The sequence below is a fragment of the Cyclopterus lumpus genome, chromosome 5 (genome assembly GCF_009769545.1).
Source record: "Cyclopterus lumpus isolate fCycLum1 chromosome 5, fCycLum1.pri, whole genome shotgun sequence".
In the NCBI taxonomy this organism is placed as follows: domain Eukaryota; kingdom Metazoa; phylum Chordata; class Actinopteri; order Perciformes; family Cyclopteridae; genus Cyclopterus; species Cyclopterus lumpus.
Window position 1 is genome coordinate 2,648,753 of NC_046970.1, and position 20,321 is coordinate 2,669,073.

The 20,321-nt window shown below is 49.9% G+C and overlaps 1 protein-coding gene across 4 annotated transcripts in view; it reads right to left on the minus strand.

Annotated features, from left to right (window-relative positions):
• LOC117730942 (plexin-A1-like) overlaps positions 1–20,321 on the minus strand; it is a 148,637-nt gene that overhangs the window by 70,100 nt on the left and 58,216 nt on the right. For all 4 annotated transcript variants that reach the window (XM_034533018.1, XM_034533016.1, XM_034533017.1 and 1 more), the window contains exon 4: positions 12,580–12,720. In XM_034533018.1, the coding sequence (XP_034388909.1) occupies positions 12,580–12,720 (141 nt within the window). The remainder of the gene's footprint in view (positions 1–12,579; positions 12,721–20,321) is intronic.

A 20,321-nucleotide genomic window follows, 5' to 3' on the forward strand; every position in this document is an offset into this window, starting at 1 on the left:
AGCCTCCAGTGAAGCATTTACAGGAGAGGCCTCGCAATGCATGCTGGGACACCTGACAGGTGGCTGTCGCAACAGTACAGTGATTGACAGGTGACCTCAAAAACCAATGGGAGGCAGAGGAGCAGAGGGACAGACGCCCAGTGTGCTTGTGTGTGTGTGTGTGTGTGTGTGTGCGCGTGAGTCATGTATGGGAGTGGATTAACGTGCCTGTGCAACAAGACCTTTTGTGCATGTGAGAAGACGTGCGTGCCATTCCCTGCCATACTGATGTTCCAGCTCGGTGCAGATGTTGCCTCAGAAACTAGATGGAGTGTTTAAGGCCCTTCGCTGCTGAAGGTGACGACAGACGGTTCACAACACACACACCCCCCCCCCCCCCCCCCCCCCCGATGGGCCAGAAAGTGTGTGTGTGTCCGTGTGCGTGTGTGTGTGCGTGTATGTCAAGATAATCACGATAGATGCGAGTGTGTGTGTGTGTGTTTAAGTGAGTGACAGACTGATGGCTAGCAGATACGCGGAACTCTAGTGTGCGACAAAAGCGGCCGCATGGGTTCGGCGCTTTTTGTGTGCGCACACAAACATGCGCTAAAAGTGTCAGCGCCACAACTTCTCTTTACCGCAGGGCCCCACGTTGACGAGTCGCTCAATCCCAGTTTCATGGTGTGTGTGTGTGTGTGTGTGTGTGTGTGTGTGTGTGTGTGTGTGTGTATCAAATTGCCACAGACAGCAGGCTAGTCTTAAATCATGCAGCAGAGCCGGCTGATCAGTAAGTAAGAGTAACAACTCCCACCCTTAGGTAACACTAGTCCGGCGTGGACACACACACACACACACATACAGAGATTTAACAGGGGAACCCTTTCCAAGTGCTACGTGGGGACCACAGCGGTGACTTCTTTATGAGGTAGGGACGAGAGGGGGGGAGACGAAGAGATGTGTGTTGGGATAAGACACACACACACACACACACACACACACACACACACACATGGAAGGAAGAAGCAGAAATAAAGCCTTATCTCTGCTTCTTCCTTCCATGTGCGTCTGCAGGATGGAGATCAGGCAGACAAAAGGAATCAACGCTGAAATATTAAACTGGGATTCCTGCGTGAGCTTTCAGAGCCGACACAGATATGGAGGCAGACATGACGTGAAGGAACTCATTCACGCTATGAAAATGACTGGTATCGGACAGATGGACAAAGACACTCGACCCCCGCGCGCCACTAATCCGTCTTCCCCTCCGTCGCCTTCATTCCCCACAATGCATTTGGTTATATTTCCGTTACTCTTGATGTTGTTCCCTTCTGCATCTCCTTCTCGGAGCATCTCATTCATTCACTCTGCAGACCCCCAAGTGCAGTAGCTCTCAGGCTGGCTCACTGCCCGGAGAGAGAAAGGCAGATGAAATGATGTAAACGAGTAATGGTGGTGGGGGGGGCGGGGGGGGGGGGGGGGGGGGGGGCATCTACTGGAAGAGCTGACCGTATGGATGAACAGAGGGAAAGAGAGGTGTAATGGAAGACACACACGGACATTGTGCCGAGGAGATGGGATATGGTGGCAGACGGCTGCGATGCATCATTGTCAGAGCAAGTGAGAGTCTGAAAGGAGAGCTGAGAGAGAAAAAGGGATTGAACGAGGGATGGAGGAGGGGAAAAATGAGTGTGAACCAGCGGATAATGGAAAAGTGGATGAGGCAAAAAAAAAAAAAATCAGCTTGAGCTGAGGATATGTGATTGGACACCTCGGGAGAAAGAAATCGTCACAGGATTTCTCTCAAACCGTTTTTTAAGAAAAAGGAGTAAATGGAGAGAAGGAGCCAGAAAGGCCTCTTCCTCATGTCGCCTCCCCCTGAATCATTATGACTGTGATTAAGGTCAGCGGTTCACATGAATCACACTATCACTATGGGTCCTTGCTGAGCATAATCGCATCACGGCCCTGTGTGATGATAGATATGCTCCATTGTTCACTCGTACCAGTGAACACACCACGGCTCTGTTGGGTGGGAGTGGCGCCCAGCTGTGGATGTGGTCGGGGGCTACGATGGTTGTTTTTCCCCATGTGAAACACTTAGCTGGAGCCGGGAATGTTGTGGTATGACCGCATGCAGATCCCACAGATGTGTGCCTGCCTGTGTGTTGGGGACCCCGCTTCCTCACACAGACATGCACACACACACACACACTACCCCTCCCTCTCCATGGCTCTTTTAATGAAAGCCAATTCCCTCCAGTGTGCCACATTACTCCTTTAAATTACCTTATAAACCAAGGCCGCCATCTCCCCTCTCCTTATTTACAATAGCATCCACCGCTGTAACTCAACCTCCCCCCCCCCCCCCCCCAGCCCTTTAAGCCGACCATATCGCAATGCCATGACATCTCCTTTCTGCTATAAACTTTCCACCATTCCTCTCCGATCGGTTTCTACAGGGCGCCATCACCTGCCTCTGAACGTCCTGCTAACAGGCTTTGCGACGGTCGCCCCCCAAAACCCGACGGCCCCGTAAAGCTTTCAGCGAGGCTTTTCATTGGTCGTTAAATCTACAGATATAAAAAGATCGGCCGTGCTGCGGACGTCTTCTTTTCACATTCAAACACAGGGTGGGGGTCTCTGGTCGAGGGGGGGAGGAATGTCTTCTTCGTCACCAGAAGACGACATTTCAGTTTATTTCCAGTTATTTTTAGATGTCTGCATGAGACTGAATGAATAACGCTGCGTGCCTCCAACAACCATCACTGAACCTCTTGTGCTGAACACTTAACCTCACATGGTTCTAATCCCACAGCTCACGGACAAATAGGAGTCACATTTGGTTTTACTGCAGAGTGTCAATTTAAGGAAAGAGCGCGCACACACAGGCAGCCTTCCAGAGATGCGTTTAAGGAAGCGGCATGTCGTCACATGTTCAGTTTCCAGAGGAATCTCCAACGAGTGGCTCTTTTATTGCTCTTCCCCCTTCATCCAAACCGTACTCTGTAATCTTAACTAGCCGCGGTGGAGAGGAGAAGAAATTCAGAGAAAGAGTCAGATTTCAACAAAAAAATATGTGATTTGACTGTTGGAAGGAGCAGAAGGCAAGGGGAGGAGGAGGAGGAGGAGGAGGAGGAGGAGGAAGAGGGGAGCTCATCACCTGTCATCTTCCCTCCATCGCCTCCTCTCTGCACACGGGCATTAACTGCACCTGCATTTTCTTTTTTCAACAACCGTCAATCATCTTCCACCTTCCTGTGGTCTAATCTGAGCCAAAAATAATAAAAATCAATATCCACCAACATAGCCACTGAATGCCATTGAAGGACAAAGAATAAGAAGAAGTAGAAATAAAAAGGCAGATACGACTGTTGCTCTAAAATGGATATAATTGTGTCACTCCATTAGAGTCCCGCCCCCCGCCGTGGTCTCTCAAGGGGGTCTCCAAGGAAGAGTTGGCTCCTCCAATGGGAGAACAGCTGCTCAGGGGGTGTTGCATCAAAGGCCGGGTTAGCATGTGTGTGCATTGACTGGCTTGCGAGGGGCTCAGGAGATCGACGGTGTTGACGATCGGAGAGATGAGCGTCGAAGCACACGCGACTCCGAGAGGAGTACCGGGGACGAGCGGGAGGCCGGGTAAAGGTTGCGAGGTGGGAGAGACGAACAGCAATCACACCGTCGCCCACCATCGCATTCAGTTTGCCGACTGCGGCCCCAAAGCTACATTGCACTGGCACTGTGGAGACGTCATTGCCCCGATCCGGCCATCGTGGGCAACTCCAATGGTTTGCTGCAGAGCTGTTTTAGTGAATGAGGTCTTTTCGTGTCAGAGACAGGAAATAGTTCCCCCAGTGTCGGCTGTAATCTCTGGTCCTCTCTCAGAACTCACTCCCTGCAGTATGCGTTGCTCCCGCTGCCCTTCCTGCCTCCCTCGCTATCTTTATCTCTCTCTCACTGTGTGCCGCCCCCCAATGAGCGCTCCTTCTCTTGCGCCCCTTCGATTGATCTGTTTCTATCCTCTTTCTCCTGCGCTGGGCTCAATTATTCATCCGCATTGTTTTCCCTCTTCTGAAATACCGTTTTGATCTCTTCTCCTCGGCTCCATCCTGCTGAAAACAAGAGGCAGATCAAACAGCTGATTTATTTGTCCTGTGTGTGCTCATATCGGGAGTTCAAGGCCAATAAAGATGACGGCTCACATTCCTCTTTCCTCGGACATACACACACACACAGATGTGGACTGCTCTCGGTGTGTGTGTGTGTGTGTGTGTGTGTATTTGTAAGCACCTTAAAAAATAATAGAGTACAAGTAAAACTTTCTATATATATTTTTCTTAACACGATGGTCGTTAAAATGTCTCCAAAAGCAAAACAAGGTAGTATGTCTCCTTGTCCTTCATAATGTTTAATTATGATGATAATGGTTTATTATGTGCTGAATTGCTGAAGTAATACCATCTGAAAGAATTACCATGAATAAAAAAAAGACTAAATAATTTGAATAATTTTCTGACAATACTAGAGAGAAAAAAGGAAATATGAAAGAAGCAACCGGCTACACAAACAACATCAAGAGAGTGAAAAAGACATTGGAGAATAAAGACGTGAGGCCTCATCCGCCATCTCGGGGACGTCTCCATTAACTCCTCCAAAGAAAGCTAATCTTAAACTATAAGTCAACACACTCTCTCCCTCTTCGTTCGTCCATTGTGCCTCGTGAAAGAGAGAGAGAAAGAAAGTAGAAGGAGGAAAACTAAGACAGAGACAAAGGAGGAGATGGAGAATGAAAAAGTGCAGAAAACAAAGAACTGGAACAAAGAGAGAGAGAGAGAGAGAGAGAGAGAGAGAGAGAGAGAGAGAGAGAGAGAGAGAGAGAGAGGGAGGGAGGGGTAAATGTGGCCCGCGAAGGTAGACAGGCCGAGGGGTCTGGTAATGAAGTGAGGCTGGGAGAGGCCGGCGGCCTGGTAAATGACTCTGTCACTTTAGTAAATGGACTTGGTGAGGAGTGAGGAGCCACACAGCTGGCACCTCCATTAGCATGTGTACACAGAGAGATGCTGCTGGACGCTCTGCTCCCACAGGGGGGGCTGTGGGGAAGACCTGGGCCAGGAGGTTGTGGGGAAGACCTGGGCCAGGAGGCTGTGGGGAAGGCCTGGGCCAGGAGGCTGTGGGGAAGGCCTGGGCCAGGAGGCTGTCGGGAAGGCCTGGGCCGGGTTGTGGGGAAGACCTGGGCCAGGAGGCTGTGGGGAAGGCCTGGGCCAGGAGGCTGTGGGGAAGACCTGGGCCAGGAGGCTGTCGGGAAGGCCTGGGCCGGGTTGTGGGGAAGACCTGGGCCAGGAGGCTGTGGGGAAGGCCTGGGCCGGGTCGTGGGGAAGGCCTGGGCCAGGAGGCTGTGGGGAAGGCCTGGGCCGGGTTGTGGGGAAGGCCTGGGCCAGGAGGTTGTGGGGAAGACCTGGGCCAGGAGGCTGTGGGGAAGACCTGGGCCGGGAGGTTGTGGGGAAGACCTGGGCCAGGAGGCTGTGGGGAAGGCCTGGGCTGGGTTGTGGGGAAGACTTGGGCCAGGAGGCTGTGGGGAAGGCCTGGGCCAGGAGGCTGTGGGGAAGACCTGGGCCAGGAGGCTGTCGGGAAGGCCTGGGCCGGGTTGTGGGGAAGACCTGGGCCAGGAGGCTGTGGGGAAGGCCTGGGCCGGGTTGTGGGGAAGGCCTGGGCCAGGAGGCTGTGGGGAAGGCCTGGGCCGGGTTGTGGGGAAGGCCTGGGCCAGGAGGTTGTGGGGAAGACCTGGGCCAGGAGGCTGTGGGGAAGACCTGGGCCGGGAGGTTGTGGGGAAGACCTGGGCCAGGAGGCTGTGGGGAAGGCCTGGGCCGGGTTGTGGGGAAGACTTGGGCCAGGAGGCTGTGGGGAAGGCCTGGGCCAGGAGGCTGTGGGGAAGGCCTGGGCCGGGTTGTGGGGAAGACTTGGGCCAGGAGGCTGTGGGGAAGGCCTGGGCCAGGAGGCTGTGGGGAAGGCCTGGGCCAGGAGGCTGTGGGGAAGACCTGGGCCGGGAGGTTGTGGGGAAGACCTGGGCCGGGAGGCTGTGGGGAAGACCTGGGCCAGGAGGCTGTGGGGAAGACCTGGGCCAGGAGGCTAATCCATACAACTGTGTTTCATGTGAGGGAATGACAGTTGACTTGGGGCCTTAAGGTTATTATAAGTGATGGAACGATTAGTCAACTAATCAATAAGGGAGAACCATTCAAGTGGTATTTGTTTGTGCAGAGGGGTCCACATTGATGCAGCAGAGGAAAAGACGTCCTGACTTTTAGTCTCTATTATGGATCAAGCTTGAAACATGCTGGATCCTACTTTACCCAGAATGCAACTAAACCGCTTCTTTCAGTCTCTCAAGCTGCATGCTTTCAGTTTGCAAAGCAGGCTTTCCCTAAGGACACGAAGCCTTCACAGTCAAAACTATTGTCTAGCTGCTGGTTCAGGACCAGGACCAGGACCGAACCCAGCGATGGGCCACTTAGAGCGGCTCCGCGGGCCACGCCGGCTTCTGATTGGCCTCATCCAATGTCAATCAGTCACAGCCACGTCTCCCCGACCCAATCACTGTCGAGCAGGAGGACCAACTGCATAGCCGATTAATAATGATTGAGAAGAAAGAGGAGGAGGAGGGGAGAGAGAAACCATTAACCTCCCCATCCATCTCGCCCTCTTTTCTAACCCCATCAGTCTGCTCCATCACTCCATCCTTTGGGGAAAGACGGCAGAGTAAAACGGAGAGAGATGAGATGAAAGAGAGCGATCTAGTGACTAGACTTGCATTAGGACCGATAGCATCACGCCAAAGACAAATGTCGGAGCACACTTTTCTGATGAGGCACGCACACACACAATCAAGCGCACACCTTCTTTGTTAAAAGGGGGAAAACCTCACAAGAGACGACGACAGGACGAGAATGAAGGAAGCGAGAGAAAAGGAAACGCAATTAAGAGAAGGGGGAGAGAAGTTGGAGCTATTAGGAGACATGGAAACCATTTCTCCATGGACAAGGACGGGGTCGTAGTCAGTCTCCTCACTGTTGGAAGGAATTAGCATCACTTTTCACCGTTTGTTGTTGTTGTTGTTGTTGATTACAGATCACAGAAAAGGCTGCAATTAACAATCAATTACAGATTATTTTCTCTTTCGCTTTTCAAAAACAGTCAATGTAGTCAATGTGAACTCATGCACGATTAACAGTGTGTTCTGTGTGTGAGTGTGTGGGTGGAGGAAGGTGGCGTAATGGTTTGAACTCTTGTTAATTGACTCTCATATACAGCGCCACTTCTCTGTTTTAGTCCCTGAGCTCCGCCTCGCTGCACCCGGTCTATTAACATTTACATAACAATGACCACCTCCTTGCTCAAAGTGTGTGTGTGAGTGTGTGTGAGTGTGGGTGTGTGTGTGTGCGTGCGTCTAGGACACGCAGGTACTCATTCAAGCTTTACTCTGTCAAGCAGGTGAGTGGGAGAGATGATGCTGGAGCCGTGCTCATGAATCTAAATGAGCCGGTCGGACGATATCGAAGAAAAATAAATAATCAAACGGCAAAAAAAAGGAAAAATAAACTCGTCCTCCGTCTCAATCTGTTGAAGCATTTAATGCGTCCCCCGTTTCCCCCGTTTCCTGCGCGCCTCACGTAAGATCCGGGCAATAAAACACGGCGCCAGCCAACAACCGCTGCATTACGCACTTGTTAACTTTGGTAGTTCCTCAGTCAGCCGGAGTTTGATCAATTATGGGAAATTAATCTTTGAGCTGCTTAAAACTGACTGATTAGCTGTATCCAGTTCAGTAAAATGTCAGTCGTGATTGATACAACCAGCTGCGTACCGTGTGTGTTGATGTCAGTCTGCGCTAATGTGTTTGCTAACGAGATTGGCAGCGCACCAGTAATATGTGAATGTAAACAGACACACACACAGGATTGATGTCTGACGAAAGCCTATGGGTAAGATACTTGATGAGGCCTTGTTGACAGAGCCAACAACACAATGCGGACCATTGTCTGCGGTTGAAGGGACTCAAACCGACGGGAACTTTGTGCGTGAACACAGATTCCTCGGAGGGAGGAGAGTCTTGTTGAGACGTGGAGGGGGAAATCTCCTTCAGACAATGATGTTAGCACACACACACACACACACACACACACACACACACACACACACACGTTTGAACGCTGAGTGTATGCATGTGTGTGCAAATGCAGATTCAAAGGCATGCAGATGTGGTTGGATCAATGTACGAGCACATGAACCATCACGGGTACAACATGTGATTTCATGTGCTCACACACACACACACACACACACACACACACCTGAACAAAGGTGGTCTCATGCATACCCATAATACATCATTCCCCTCCACTTTATCAAGTCTTTCCCGTCTGTTTCCAGGACGCTCGCTCCAAACGCCGACGATGCATATTCATGCTTCCAGCAATTAGCCGGCACCGCACTCCACGCCGCTACCATACGCATGGCTGCCATCAAAGACACAAGGACGTGCGTGTCTGTGTGTGTGTGTGTGTGTGTGTGACACTGTGGGGCTGAGGACAAGTACAAAGCCCGAATGGCAGCTGTAGCAACACACAGCGGGAGCTTTCTACCAGAAAGAGGGAATGATTTGAGGCGCCGTGGACGCACGCCGTGGAGAGACGCTCCAAGACGTTTGGTGTCAAGTCAAAGACTGACATTGTTCTTCGGGAAAGTTTTTCACATTTTAGCCGACACCGTTTTGAGCTATGACGAGGGCACTGTGTGTGTTACAGTGTGCGTATGAGTGTGTGTATTAATGTGTGTGCATGTTGGGGGTGAGTGAATGGATCCTTATCAATAATGTCCATTTTGTCAACTTGTGCAGATCTTTAACTTTTGTGCACATGTGATGAACTCATACAAGCGCACAACTAAACAACAGACACACAGACAACATCAGCTTTAAATGTCCTGTAATAACATTATGTCTCATCACACACACACACACACACACACACACACACACTGTCTGCTGCTGCTGTCATATCCTCCATTGATAATAATGACAGTGATGAATATAGCTGGAACAGAACGAGTCATAAATCACTGGGCCTCACCCCCAACTCTGACTACTGCCTGGTGTGTGTGTGTGTGTGTGTGTGTGTGTGTGTGTGTGTGTGTGTGTGTGTATGTAGGGGAAGAGGGAAGGGAGGACTTGTCGTAGACTACGCATCAGTGGATATGTCCAGTGACACCTTAATGTGCTTGGCTTGTCTGAGGAACCCCCGCAGGCCACTGGCTACACACATACACACACACACACACACACACACACACACACACACACACACACACAATGTGTAGTATAGTGGCACCCTGCTCCAGCTCAAAACTAGCCTCCTACAAACATCAATTTTTTTTTTAGAGGGAGGGGGAGAGAGGGAGGGAGAGAGAGAGGGAGGGAGAGAGAGAGAGAGGGAAGAATGGAAGTGATAGTGAGAGATGATTAAAAACATGGGAATGGGATCAGTAGAAGGCAGTTGAGAGGGGAGGACTCAATTTGGGCTTAGATGGAAACATGGGAGCATGTGTGAGTACGAGCGTGAGTGTGTGTGGCAGCCGAGGCATGGATTTATAAAAGTAGGGATGGGGGGGGGCATCACGGGATAGATGGAGGGCAGAGGGATAAAGATGAGGGTAGGACGGAGGCCGAGAGGAGGGAATTGCCCCCCCTAGTCATTAGTGCTGGAAAGGGGGTTTAGCTAGAAGGTCTGGCAACCCAATCCCCCTTGTTCTGCTTAACCCAAGCCTGCTAACCATTAATGGGGATCAAACACACAGCGAGAGGAAGGTGTGTGTGTGTGTGTGTGTGTGTGTGTGTCTGAAGTCGACGGCGTGCATCACGTGATCAGCCTTTAAAACGCACAATTGCATTAGAAAATATGCCAGCGGCACTTTAAACCTCTTTACTAATTTAACAACGTGACGTGCGCGCTGAAAACACACGGCAAGCGATGCTAGTGTTAGCCGCTAATGCTACCTCCAACACGCCATTGTGGGGAAGCACTCATTCAAAAAGATGACACTGCCCTGGGAACCGAGGTGAGACCCAAAGGTCCAGTGAGCAAATCATTAATATTTAATTGTGCGGCGGAAGACATTATCTTCTGAGATATTTCCCATTCGAGACTTCATCTTTGCTGCAGGTGCATCGGGGCGTAGGCAGTCCTTTACTGGGACTGTGGGGGTGGAGGAGGGGCTTGTGTAGGGACCCTCAATACCTGCAATATCGAAAACCTGGAATTTAAGACTCAAATGACTTATTATTTGATCACTTTTCATTCTGATAAAGTTCCTGCCTCCTCTAGTTCTTAAAGTGTTTTGTGGCTTTGGTTCAGTTTGGCCTCAGTCCGATCTCGCCCTTTTTAAATCAGGCAATCTTTTCCCGTTTTAGATTAAATTCAGACATATTTTTATCATGTACAACCTCACCCCCCCCCCCCCCCCCCCCCCCCAATCTCCGCTTCCTTCACTCACCACACTAATGAGACAGAAACACAAGGGGAGCAGCTGGGCCTGGGGAGCAACAGAGATGCGACACGCTTCCCCCCCCTCCTCCCCCCGCCCAGCCCCCGCCCCTAACTCACCATCAAAGTAGACACAGCCCTCACCAGCGGTGGATCTGGTAATGGCCGCGGGCACGCACACGCACACGCACACACACACACACACACACACACACACACACAACACTCCCTCTATGTCTGCGTGTGTGTAATGTCTTGATTATTAGCAAACCGTCATGGTGGCACTGTGTGTAGCTGGTGTGTGTGTGTGTGTGTGTGTATACACATCTGCTTTCCGCACCACAGCTGCACAGAAAGATGCATTCTGAGAGATTTGAGTGTGCATGTGATGTGATATGAGCATATTTCTGACACCGTCAGTGTGTAGATGTGACGTGTGCATATCTCTGGTGTAGATGTGATATGAGCATATCTCTGATGTAGATGTGATATGAGCATATCTCTGGTGTAGATGTGATATGAGCATATCTCTGGTGTAGATGTGATATGATCATATCTCTGATGTAGGTGTGATATGAGCATATCTCTGGTGTAGATGTGATATGATCATATCTCTGATGTAGGTGTGATATGAGCATATCTCTGGTGTAGATGTGATATGAGCATATCTCTGATGTAGATGTGATATGAGCATATCTCTGGTGTAGATGTGATATGATCATATCTCTGATGTAGGTGTGATATGAGCATATCTCTGGTGTAGATGTGATATGAGCATATCTCTGGTGTAGATGTGATATGAGCATATCTCTGGTGTAGATGTGATATGAGCATATCTCTGGTGTAGATGTGATATGAGCATATCTCTGATGTAGATGTGATATGAGCATATCTCTGGTGTAGATGTGATATGAGCATATCTCTGATGTAGATGTGATATGAGCATATCTCTGGTGTAGTATGAGCATATCTCTGGTGTAGATGTGATATGAGCATATCTCTGGTGTAGTATGAGCATATCTCTGGTGTAGATGTGATATGAGCATATCTCTGGTGTAGATGTGATATGAGCATATCTCTGGTGTAGATGTGATATGAGCATATCTCTGGTGTAGTATGAGCATATCTCTGGTGTAGATGTGATATGAGCATATCTCTGACGTAGATGTGATATGAGCATATCTCTGGTGTAGATGTGATATGAGCATATCTCTGGTGTAGTATAAGCATATCTCTGGTGTAGTATGAGCATATCTCTGGTGTAGATGTGACGTGTGCATATCTCTGGTGTAGTATGAGCATATCTCTGGTGTAGTATGAGCATATCTCTGGTGTAGTATGAGCATATCTCTGGTGTAGATGTGACGTGTGCATATCTCTGGTGTAGTATGAGCATATCTCTGGTGTAGATGTGACGTGTGCATATCTCTGGTGTAGATGTGACGTGTGCATATCTCTGGTGTAGTATGAGCATATCTCTGATGTAGATGTGATATGAGCATATCTCTGGTGTAGTATGAGCATATCTCTGATGTAGATGTGATATGAGCATATCTCTGGTGTAGTATGAGCATATCTCTGGTGTAGATGTGATATGAGCATATCTCTGGTGTAGATGTGATATGAGCATATCTCTGATGTAGATGTGATATGAGCATATCTCTGGTGTAGATGTGATATGAGCATATCTCTGGTGTAGATGTGATATGAGCATATCTCTGGTGTAGATGTGATATGAGCATATCTCTGGTGTAGATGTGATATGAGCATATCTCTGATGTAGATGTCATATGAGCATATCTCTGGTGTAGATGTCATATGAGCATATCTCTGGTGTAGATGTGATATGAGCATATCTCTGGTGTAGATGTGATATGAGCATATCTCTGGTGTAGATGTGATATGAGCATATCTCTGGTGTAGTATGAGCATATCTCTGGTGTAGTATGAGCATATCTCTGGTGTAGATGTGATATGAGCATATCTCTGGTGTAGTATGAGCATATCTCTGGTGTAGATGTGATATGAGCATATCTCTGGTGTAGTATGAGCATATCTCTGGACTCACCTGTTTGTCGGTCAGTGTGTAGATGTGCTGCAGGTCCGGGCTGAACAGCATGTCTCTGAGTAAGGGGCTTCCTCCCTCGCTGACCGTCACCTTCTCGTAGAGCACAGCCGGGCGGCTGGGGCTCACAGAGTTCACCAAGATCTGCAGAGGAGCATGAACGAGAACGTGAGAATCATACCGCAACGTTCATAAGCGCGTACAAAGTACTTTGAGTCGTTGAATACAAGCAGAACCACGATGACGCACCGATCTCTCTTGAAAGGGGACCAAGACCAATTAATGCTCCATCGACCCAATAACCGTGGAGGGTGGAGAGATATCGTGTATTATTAAATGTATCGAGCCAAGAAGAAAGTGACTCCTGACCTCCGACAATCTCACACGGCATCGTTCTACCTGTGTGTGTTCCTCCAGCTGGAGAAAGAGACGTGTGTGTGTGTGTGTGTGTGTGTGTGTGTGTGAGCTGCAGCGGTAACCGGTGGTTGTACTGAGCCGTGTGAATGTGTTAATGGCAGTATTGAATATGGTTTGATTATTGTGAACACAGACATAATTACAGGGCTATGTGCATGGAAAGACACATTGACTGGATAATGATGTTAAAAACTGGAGCAGGGAAAGAAAATCTATATTCAGCACCTGGGAGGAACTAATGAAAGTATTGTTTAAGCTGAAAATGATGACAGAAAGTATTGCGTATGAAAACATGGTTCCCCTGTATGAAGCCCAGAGAGAATAACAGTGAGACTCTGTCTTTGGATTTCAATGAAAACCTAATCATCCAATACACCTGTAGACAGATCCAACTGCACACACACACACACACGCACACAAGTGCACGCTCAAATTCTCTTTGTGAGCTTTGGTGAATAATTTGCCCAGATATGGAAAGTAATGGTGCAGATACAAGATAGGAGATTGGCTGGCTGGGGAATGGCGCTGAGCCAGAGTCATCCCAGCAGTGTGTGTGTGTGTGTGTGTGTGTGTGTGTGTGTGTGTGTGTGTGTGTGTGTGTGTGTGTGTGTGTGTGTGTGTGTGTGTGTGACACTGCTATCAGACCAGTGACAAGTAAGGCAATGACGAGCTGCAAAATGATACTGAACACACACACACACAAAAAATGATAAACAGACTCAGGCGATGACAGATATGCATAGGCTAATATGTGTTTTGATATACACACACACACACACACACACACACACACACACACACACACACACACACACTTTGCGATGAAAGAATGTATTTACAATCTCACCAAAAAAAAAACAGGGGCAACAATCCCATTATCTCTCACTGCCTGTGAGAGGGGGGGGGGGATATGGCTGTTGTTATGGAGATGATGCTTTTGTAAACAAAGGATACATGTCTGTCTCACACACACACACACACACACACACACACACACACACAGGCTCTATGCTGTGGGCTCCCGGCATCATTTCTCTACCTCACACAGCAGAAAGAGCCGTTTCAGTTGGCAGCCACATCTATCTCTGGGAAGTCCAGTCCACTGGCTAATGACCAGTCCCCACACAGACCATAATAGAGAGAATACAAGTCGGTCTTTCTGTCGGGCTTCCCATCTTTCATTTGAATCCATCTGCTCGTCTCTTTGTGCATCTTCCAGCCTGCAGAATCCCAAATGCCCGAACCCCGGTCTCTTCCACAGCAGGTTCCAGCTTCACTTCGGTTGAAGCGTCACTTCATCCAACTCGGTCCCTCCTGACGTCGTTTACTTTGTTTCTCTCTCTTTTCATTCTCTACCGTTCCTGTTCTCTGAGGATGCGGTTCATCTATAGTGCTACATTTCTTTATTTTAAATTTAAAATGTGTTAGGAGTGAGCGAGGTGAGAGAGAACGAGAGAACAGAGGAGAGAGGATGGATGGATGAGGGATGGATCGTGTGTGTGTGTGTGTGTGTGTGTGTGCCTGCGCATGTCTGCCACTTTACACATTTACCTTCAAGCCCCTGTAGTGTAGAAGCATGCACAACGCTGCATACATTTACAGGTGCATGTTCACATACGTGTACATGCATGTGTGTGTGTGTGTGTGTGTGTGCGTGCACGTGAGTGAACTATGTCTAGAAATCAATGGCAGAGTCCGTGATGACTGCAGAAGCTGCCGTGTGCCGCTCAGCGTTCCTCTAAGTGGTTGATGGATGGATTCATGGAGCGATGCTGCGCTGGCGTTCTTCAGGAACAGCCCGTCTCTCTCGTCAACATGCATTATGCAACATTAATAGACCTTCAACACATTCGGGGCTTAAGTAAGGATGCAGAGCAGCATAGAGAGAGGAAGAGAGGAGGAGGAAGACACAGCTGAGTGCTGATGAGGAGGAGACAATGAGGAGCAGAAGGAATTACAGCCTCTCGACGGCTCCGATGTCAAAACGCGGCTTTTCAGAGCTGCTGCTCCGAGAGCCTCCACGACCTGCACGTGTTTGTGCCTTCCTGGATTGTTAATGTTGGTTTTCAGCGCGGCGTAACTGGGAAATAAATAAAAAGCTTTTGTTTTGCAGTACAACGGTGCTCTCTGTGGAGAAGTGGCCCCACAAAGAAATCTGATGTCTAATGCAGTGAACGAGGGAAACAAGGGAATGACTTCCATTTAAAGGTCCCGGCATCCCCACGGATGTGACTACCACCCCCGGCTTCCCAGCATGCCTCTGGACATTCAGAAACCTTGCATAATCCCCCGGATGGCAAACACATCAAATCAACGCTGCCCCATCACCACACTCAAAGCCCCCTCCCCCTCCTTCTCGTGCTTCTACAACATTTATTTCTTTATCTGCTCTCTGCGCATTAACACCTCGCTAAACCCGCCGATTCCACCCAAATCCCCTAATGCCGGTTTTATCTGTGCCCGGCAGGCCTGGTTAGCTCTGATGGACACGCGGGATAGCCGGCCGGTGATAGGGAGGCCGGCGGCGTGCGGGTGAGAGAGCCGGGCGATAAGACGGCGGCACGCCGGTGAGGACGATGCCCGTCGGAGCCGAGAGTGACGACCGCTGGAGCTCGTGGTCACGATGGAGTGAGAGAAAGACGGAGGTGGTCAATTGTGTGACCTCTGCTGCACGGGAGTACTATGGGAGGGAAGGGAGGAAGGGAACGAGGAGGAGGCAAGGGGAGGAAGGGAACGAGGAGGAGGCAAAGGGAGGAAGGGAACGAGGAGGAGGCAAGGGGAGGAAGGGAACGAGGAGGAGGCAAAGGGAGGAAGGGAACGAGGAGGAGGCAAGGGGAGGAAGGGAACGAGGAGGAGGCAAAGGGAGGAAGGGAACGAGGAGGAGGCAAGGGGAGGAAGGGAACGAGGAGGAGGCAAGGGGAGGAAGGGAACGAGGAGGAGGCAAAGGGAGGAAGGGAACGAGGAGAAGGCAAGGGGAGGAAGGGAACGAGGAGGAGGCAAGGGGAGGAAGGGAACGAGGAGGAGGCAAGGGGAGGAAGGGAACGAGGAGGAGGCAAAGGGAGGAAGGGAACGAGGAGGAGGCAAGGGGAGGAAGGGAACGAGGAGGAGGCAAAGGGAGGAAGGGAACGAGGAGGAGGCAAGGGCACGAAGTGAACGAGGAGGCAAAGAGAGGAAGGGAACGAGGAGGAGGCAAGGGGAGGAAGGGAACGAGGAGGAGGCAAAGGGAGGAAGGGAACGAGGAGGAGGCAAGGGGAGGAAGGGAACGAGGAGGAGGCAAAGAGAGGAAGGGAACGAGGAGGAGGCAAGGGGAGGAAGGGAACGAGGAGGAGGCAAGTGGAGGAAGGGAACGAGGAGGAGGCAAGGGGAGGAAGGGAACGAGGAGGAGGCAAAGAGAGGAAGGGAACGAGGAGGAGGCAAGGGGAGGAAGGGAACGAGGAGGAGGCAAGGGGAGGAAGGGAACGAGGAGGAGGCAAGTGGAGGAAGGGAACGAGGAGGAGGCAAGGGGAAGAGCGCGAACTTCTTCTTAAAATAAAGAAATCAAGAAAAGAGGAGGTGCAAAATGAAGCTCATGGAACGGGACTAAAGGAACTGGTCCAGGTGTTCCAGCATGAGCGTAAAGCTCCAGACTGGGAGGTGTGTGTGAACACAAAGCATGCACAGCACGTCCAAACGCACACACACACACACACACACACACACACACTTTACAGAGGGGCTAACTCGACATAAGTAGGTCCCCCCCGTGCATAATGGTAACAAGCCCCACATTCCTGACTTTGATGTGGGGGCCACCCCCTGTGTGTGTGTGTGTGTGTGTGTGTGTGTGTGTGTGTGTGTGTGTGTGTGTGTGTGTGTCTGCTTAGGGGCCCGATTGAAGTGTGGACTCCAGCGTGGCCCTCCGAGGAACAAAATAAAATGAAGAGCAGCAGCAAGAGGGTCTCGAACAGATGAGAGAACCGAGGCCGTGGACTGAGGGGAGGAGGAGTGATGGAGTGGGCAGTGAACACATGACGACACTCGAGCACCGGGTGCTCTTGTGTTTGTAATATAGCCGAGGCTATTAATGTTTCACGTTCATGTACAACAGGTGTATATTCATCAGCCTCTTAGTGATGCATCACCTTTCCTGCTGTTGAAGGTCATGTGACATGGTAGGAAGCTGCCGAATGGATCGTGCGGTGAGATTTCTTGCAATCGCCGTTTCTAAAAAAAAAAAGAGGTCAAGATTGAACTTTGACCCTCAGCTTTTAAACCAACGTGGGCGAGAAGTTCTCAGGAAGAAATGACGTTGTGACATCTACAACTCTGATCTAATAAAGAAGAGTGTGTCATAAGCTCAACAGCTAGTGGTCTCATTATCACTGTTCACACCGTTCACTTTGACCCTTTGACCTTACAGAAACCCTGTAACCTCGGAGTGTCTGGGAAGACCAATAAACTCCCTTAAGTCACGCACACACACACACACACACACACATCATATTGGGCTCAGGAGGCGGCCCAGTGACGGCTCCGTGTAAACGTCTCTTTAAGCGGTGTTTTCTATCTGCAGAAAACCTATCGGATAAACGGAGGAAATCACTCACTTCCTATCGCGCGGCGCGGCAGAAACAATCCATCAATTGTTCTTGAGCCGAAACATTACAGGACACACCCGAATGCTACCTGTGTGTGTGTGTGTGTGTGTGTGTGTGTGTGTGTGTGTGTGTGTGTGTGTTTGTGTTTCAGGAAAATTCAAGAGGACAGGGCCACGAGCACTTGAGCCTGTGCTCTCAATTAAACAAACACACACACGTATAAGTATAGTGTACACTCAGTAGTACACAGAGAGCATCCCTGGATGTATGTAAAGAATTATTTTTATACAATAAGTTGTTTTATCTTGCAAAAAAGAGACTCTTTTTCTTCATAGCTCCAAGGCCATGATTTGGTGTGTGTGCACGTGTGTTGGTGCATGTGTGAGCATCACACATGAGTGAGTGGTCGCTACGATATCTATGGGACCAATGCAACACACACACACACAGACACACACACACACACACACACACAGTAAGTGTGTATACAGGCAACACACAGAGGAGCTCAGAGTAAACCTTTACCATATGTGGGTCAGACAGCTTTTCCTTCAACACCACCAAGACAGACAGAGCTATGGTGACAATGACGGAGGAGGCGTGCACTCAAAAACACACACACACACACACACAGTGGAATGTCAGTGGGGCTGCCATCAATACACAGTGTGTGTCTGCAGCGGGTTATTTTAAGGTCTGGGAAGGAGAGCAGATGCAATCATTCATTTTTCTTTAAAGTGGATTTATTGGTGTGAAATAAGACAAGCATGTGTATTCTTTTAAAAAGGGAGTGCGACTAAGGAAGCCCTGCAGGGCCAAGGGGTCCCTGCTTCTGAGGATTACTTAAATATATTTAAGGATGAGCACTCGATAGAGATGCACCGAGTGATCGGCCTGAATCCTTCCAGTGATCCCAGTGACACCAGCATGGGTTGAGCACTCAATAGCCAAAATAATATGGGAAGAGAAAGAAGAGGAAGCGGAGAGAGTACGTGAATCAGGTACAATAATGCACACACACCTTCAAGGGGCCCGCACTCACAAGCACCAAGAAGAACGGGTCGGCAAGCGCTCGCTGTTGTTATTACAGCTCCATTAAAATACAATTCTCCGTTTCCATCTTCCTAATGTTTCCACAGGCTCACACTGCCATGACGAACTACGGTTCATCTCCCCCCCCAAAAGAATCCGCGAACACCACAAGAGGCGGAGAGCATCTCAAAGGAAGCTGCACCTGACGGCTTCCATCAGAGCCCCTGCAGCCCGGCGCTGTCATATCAGGTTACTCGCTGTGCCAAGTCCTGTTGGCCGGCTTCGGTGTTCACCCGCATGTCTACGCCGTGGTTATTCATGTGTGAGCCTGTGGCCTTTCACCAGCAGAGCTTACGAAAGGTCACATTCTCTCACACACACACACACACACACACACACAGCTACACAACAGGCTGTGCAGGAAGAGGAGGCAGGAGGTATGAATCTCCAAGCGCACGCACACACAACAGCACGGTGAGCGGCGTTAGCAGCTAATTAAACCTCTTCATCACCGCTCAGGCCTCGCCATCGCTCTGTGCCTCCAGCTCGACCCGTGTCTCCTTGCATCCTCAGCCTTCCCCCTCCGATGCATCCCTCGTCTCTACCTTTCCTTCCTCCCTCCTTCCTCCCTCCAAATTTAAATGCCTTTCGCTCGCAGTCGTCAGATAAGTGTGCGCAGCGAGTCGCTAGACGCGGCGCGGCGGCGGCATTTCATCTTCCGACCATCACTAAATCACGCTAACTCAATCATCTGCATGGAGTCACTCACACACACTCTCTCACACACACACACACACACACACACACACACACACACACACACGCTTCGCTATGACTGATTTTATCAGCCGTCTTGCAAACGGGGGAAGACATTGCACCACAACATTATCATATACAATAAGATGAGTGGAAGATAGGGCTTACCCAATGAATGCCTTTTTAGTGTCGCCATTCAATGAGACAAGACCTCCTCTCACATTGAGCCGCAACACAAATCCCTTATGGGATGTCTCAACCCAGACGATATTACACATTTACATCGGATATATTTACATTAAAGACATAACGTGCATACGCTTGAGGACGAGATGTAATATTGATACGGCGATGGGGCGCTCGCACAGGAGGCTAGCAGCCTGGTGTGATTCCCACGGTGGGGGCCGATGCTAACTGAGCGAGTCGCTGAGGAAGAAGCGAGCGCTACGCTAACAAGCTGCTCGCCTCATCAGAAACAGGAAGTGGGAAACTAAACAAAGACTGGGAAGAGAGGGGTGGGGGGGGGGGGGGGGGGGGGGGCATGTGGCTCCGGAGAGAGAAGCGGAGCACATGCAAACATCGAGTGTTTGTGGAGGGTGTGTGTGTGTGTGTGTGTGTGAAAGAGAAAGTGTGTGTGTGTGCATACAAAGTGGGCGAGACGGTCCATCACTTTGCACGTGCAGCAGAACGCACGCGTGCAGCGTATTTAATGCGGATGGTGCGAGTTTAATGTGAATCAGTGGCATTAAAAATGCATCAATTAAAAGCTTGAAGACGTGAAGAACATAAACACACACACACACACACACACACACACACTCCCACAGTGGATGTGATGCGACGCAGCGCCGCTTGACCCACCGTTTACCGACTAGATCAGCCACGCACCAGGCTTACAGCGAACGGGACCTAATCTTCAGTTGTAATTACCAAGGTGTGTGCGTGTGCGTGTGTGTGTGTGTG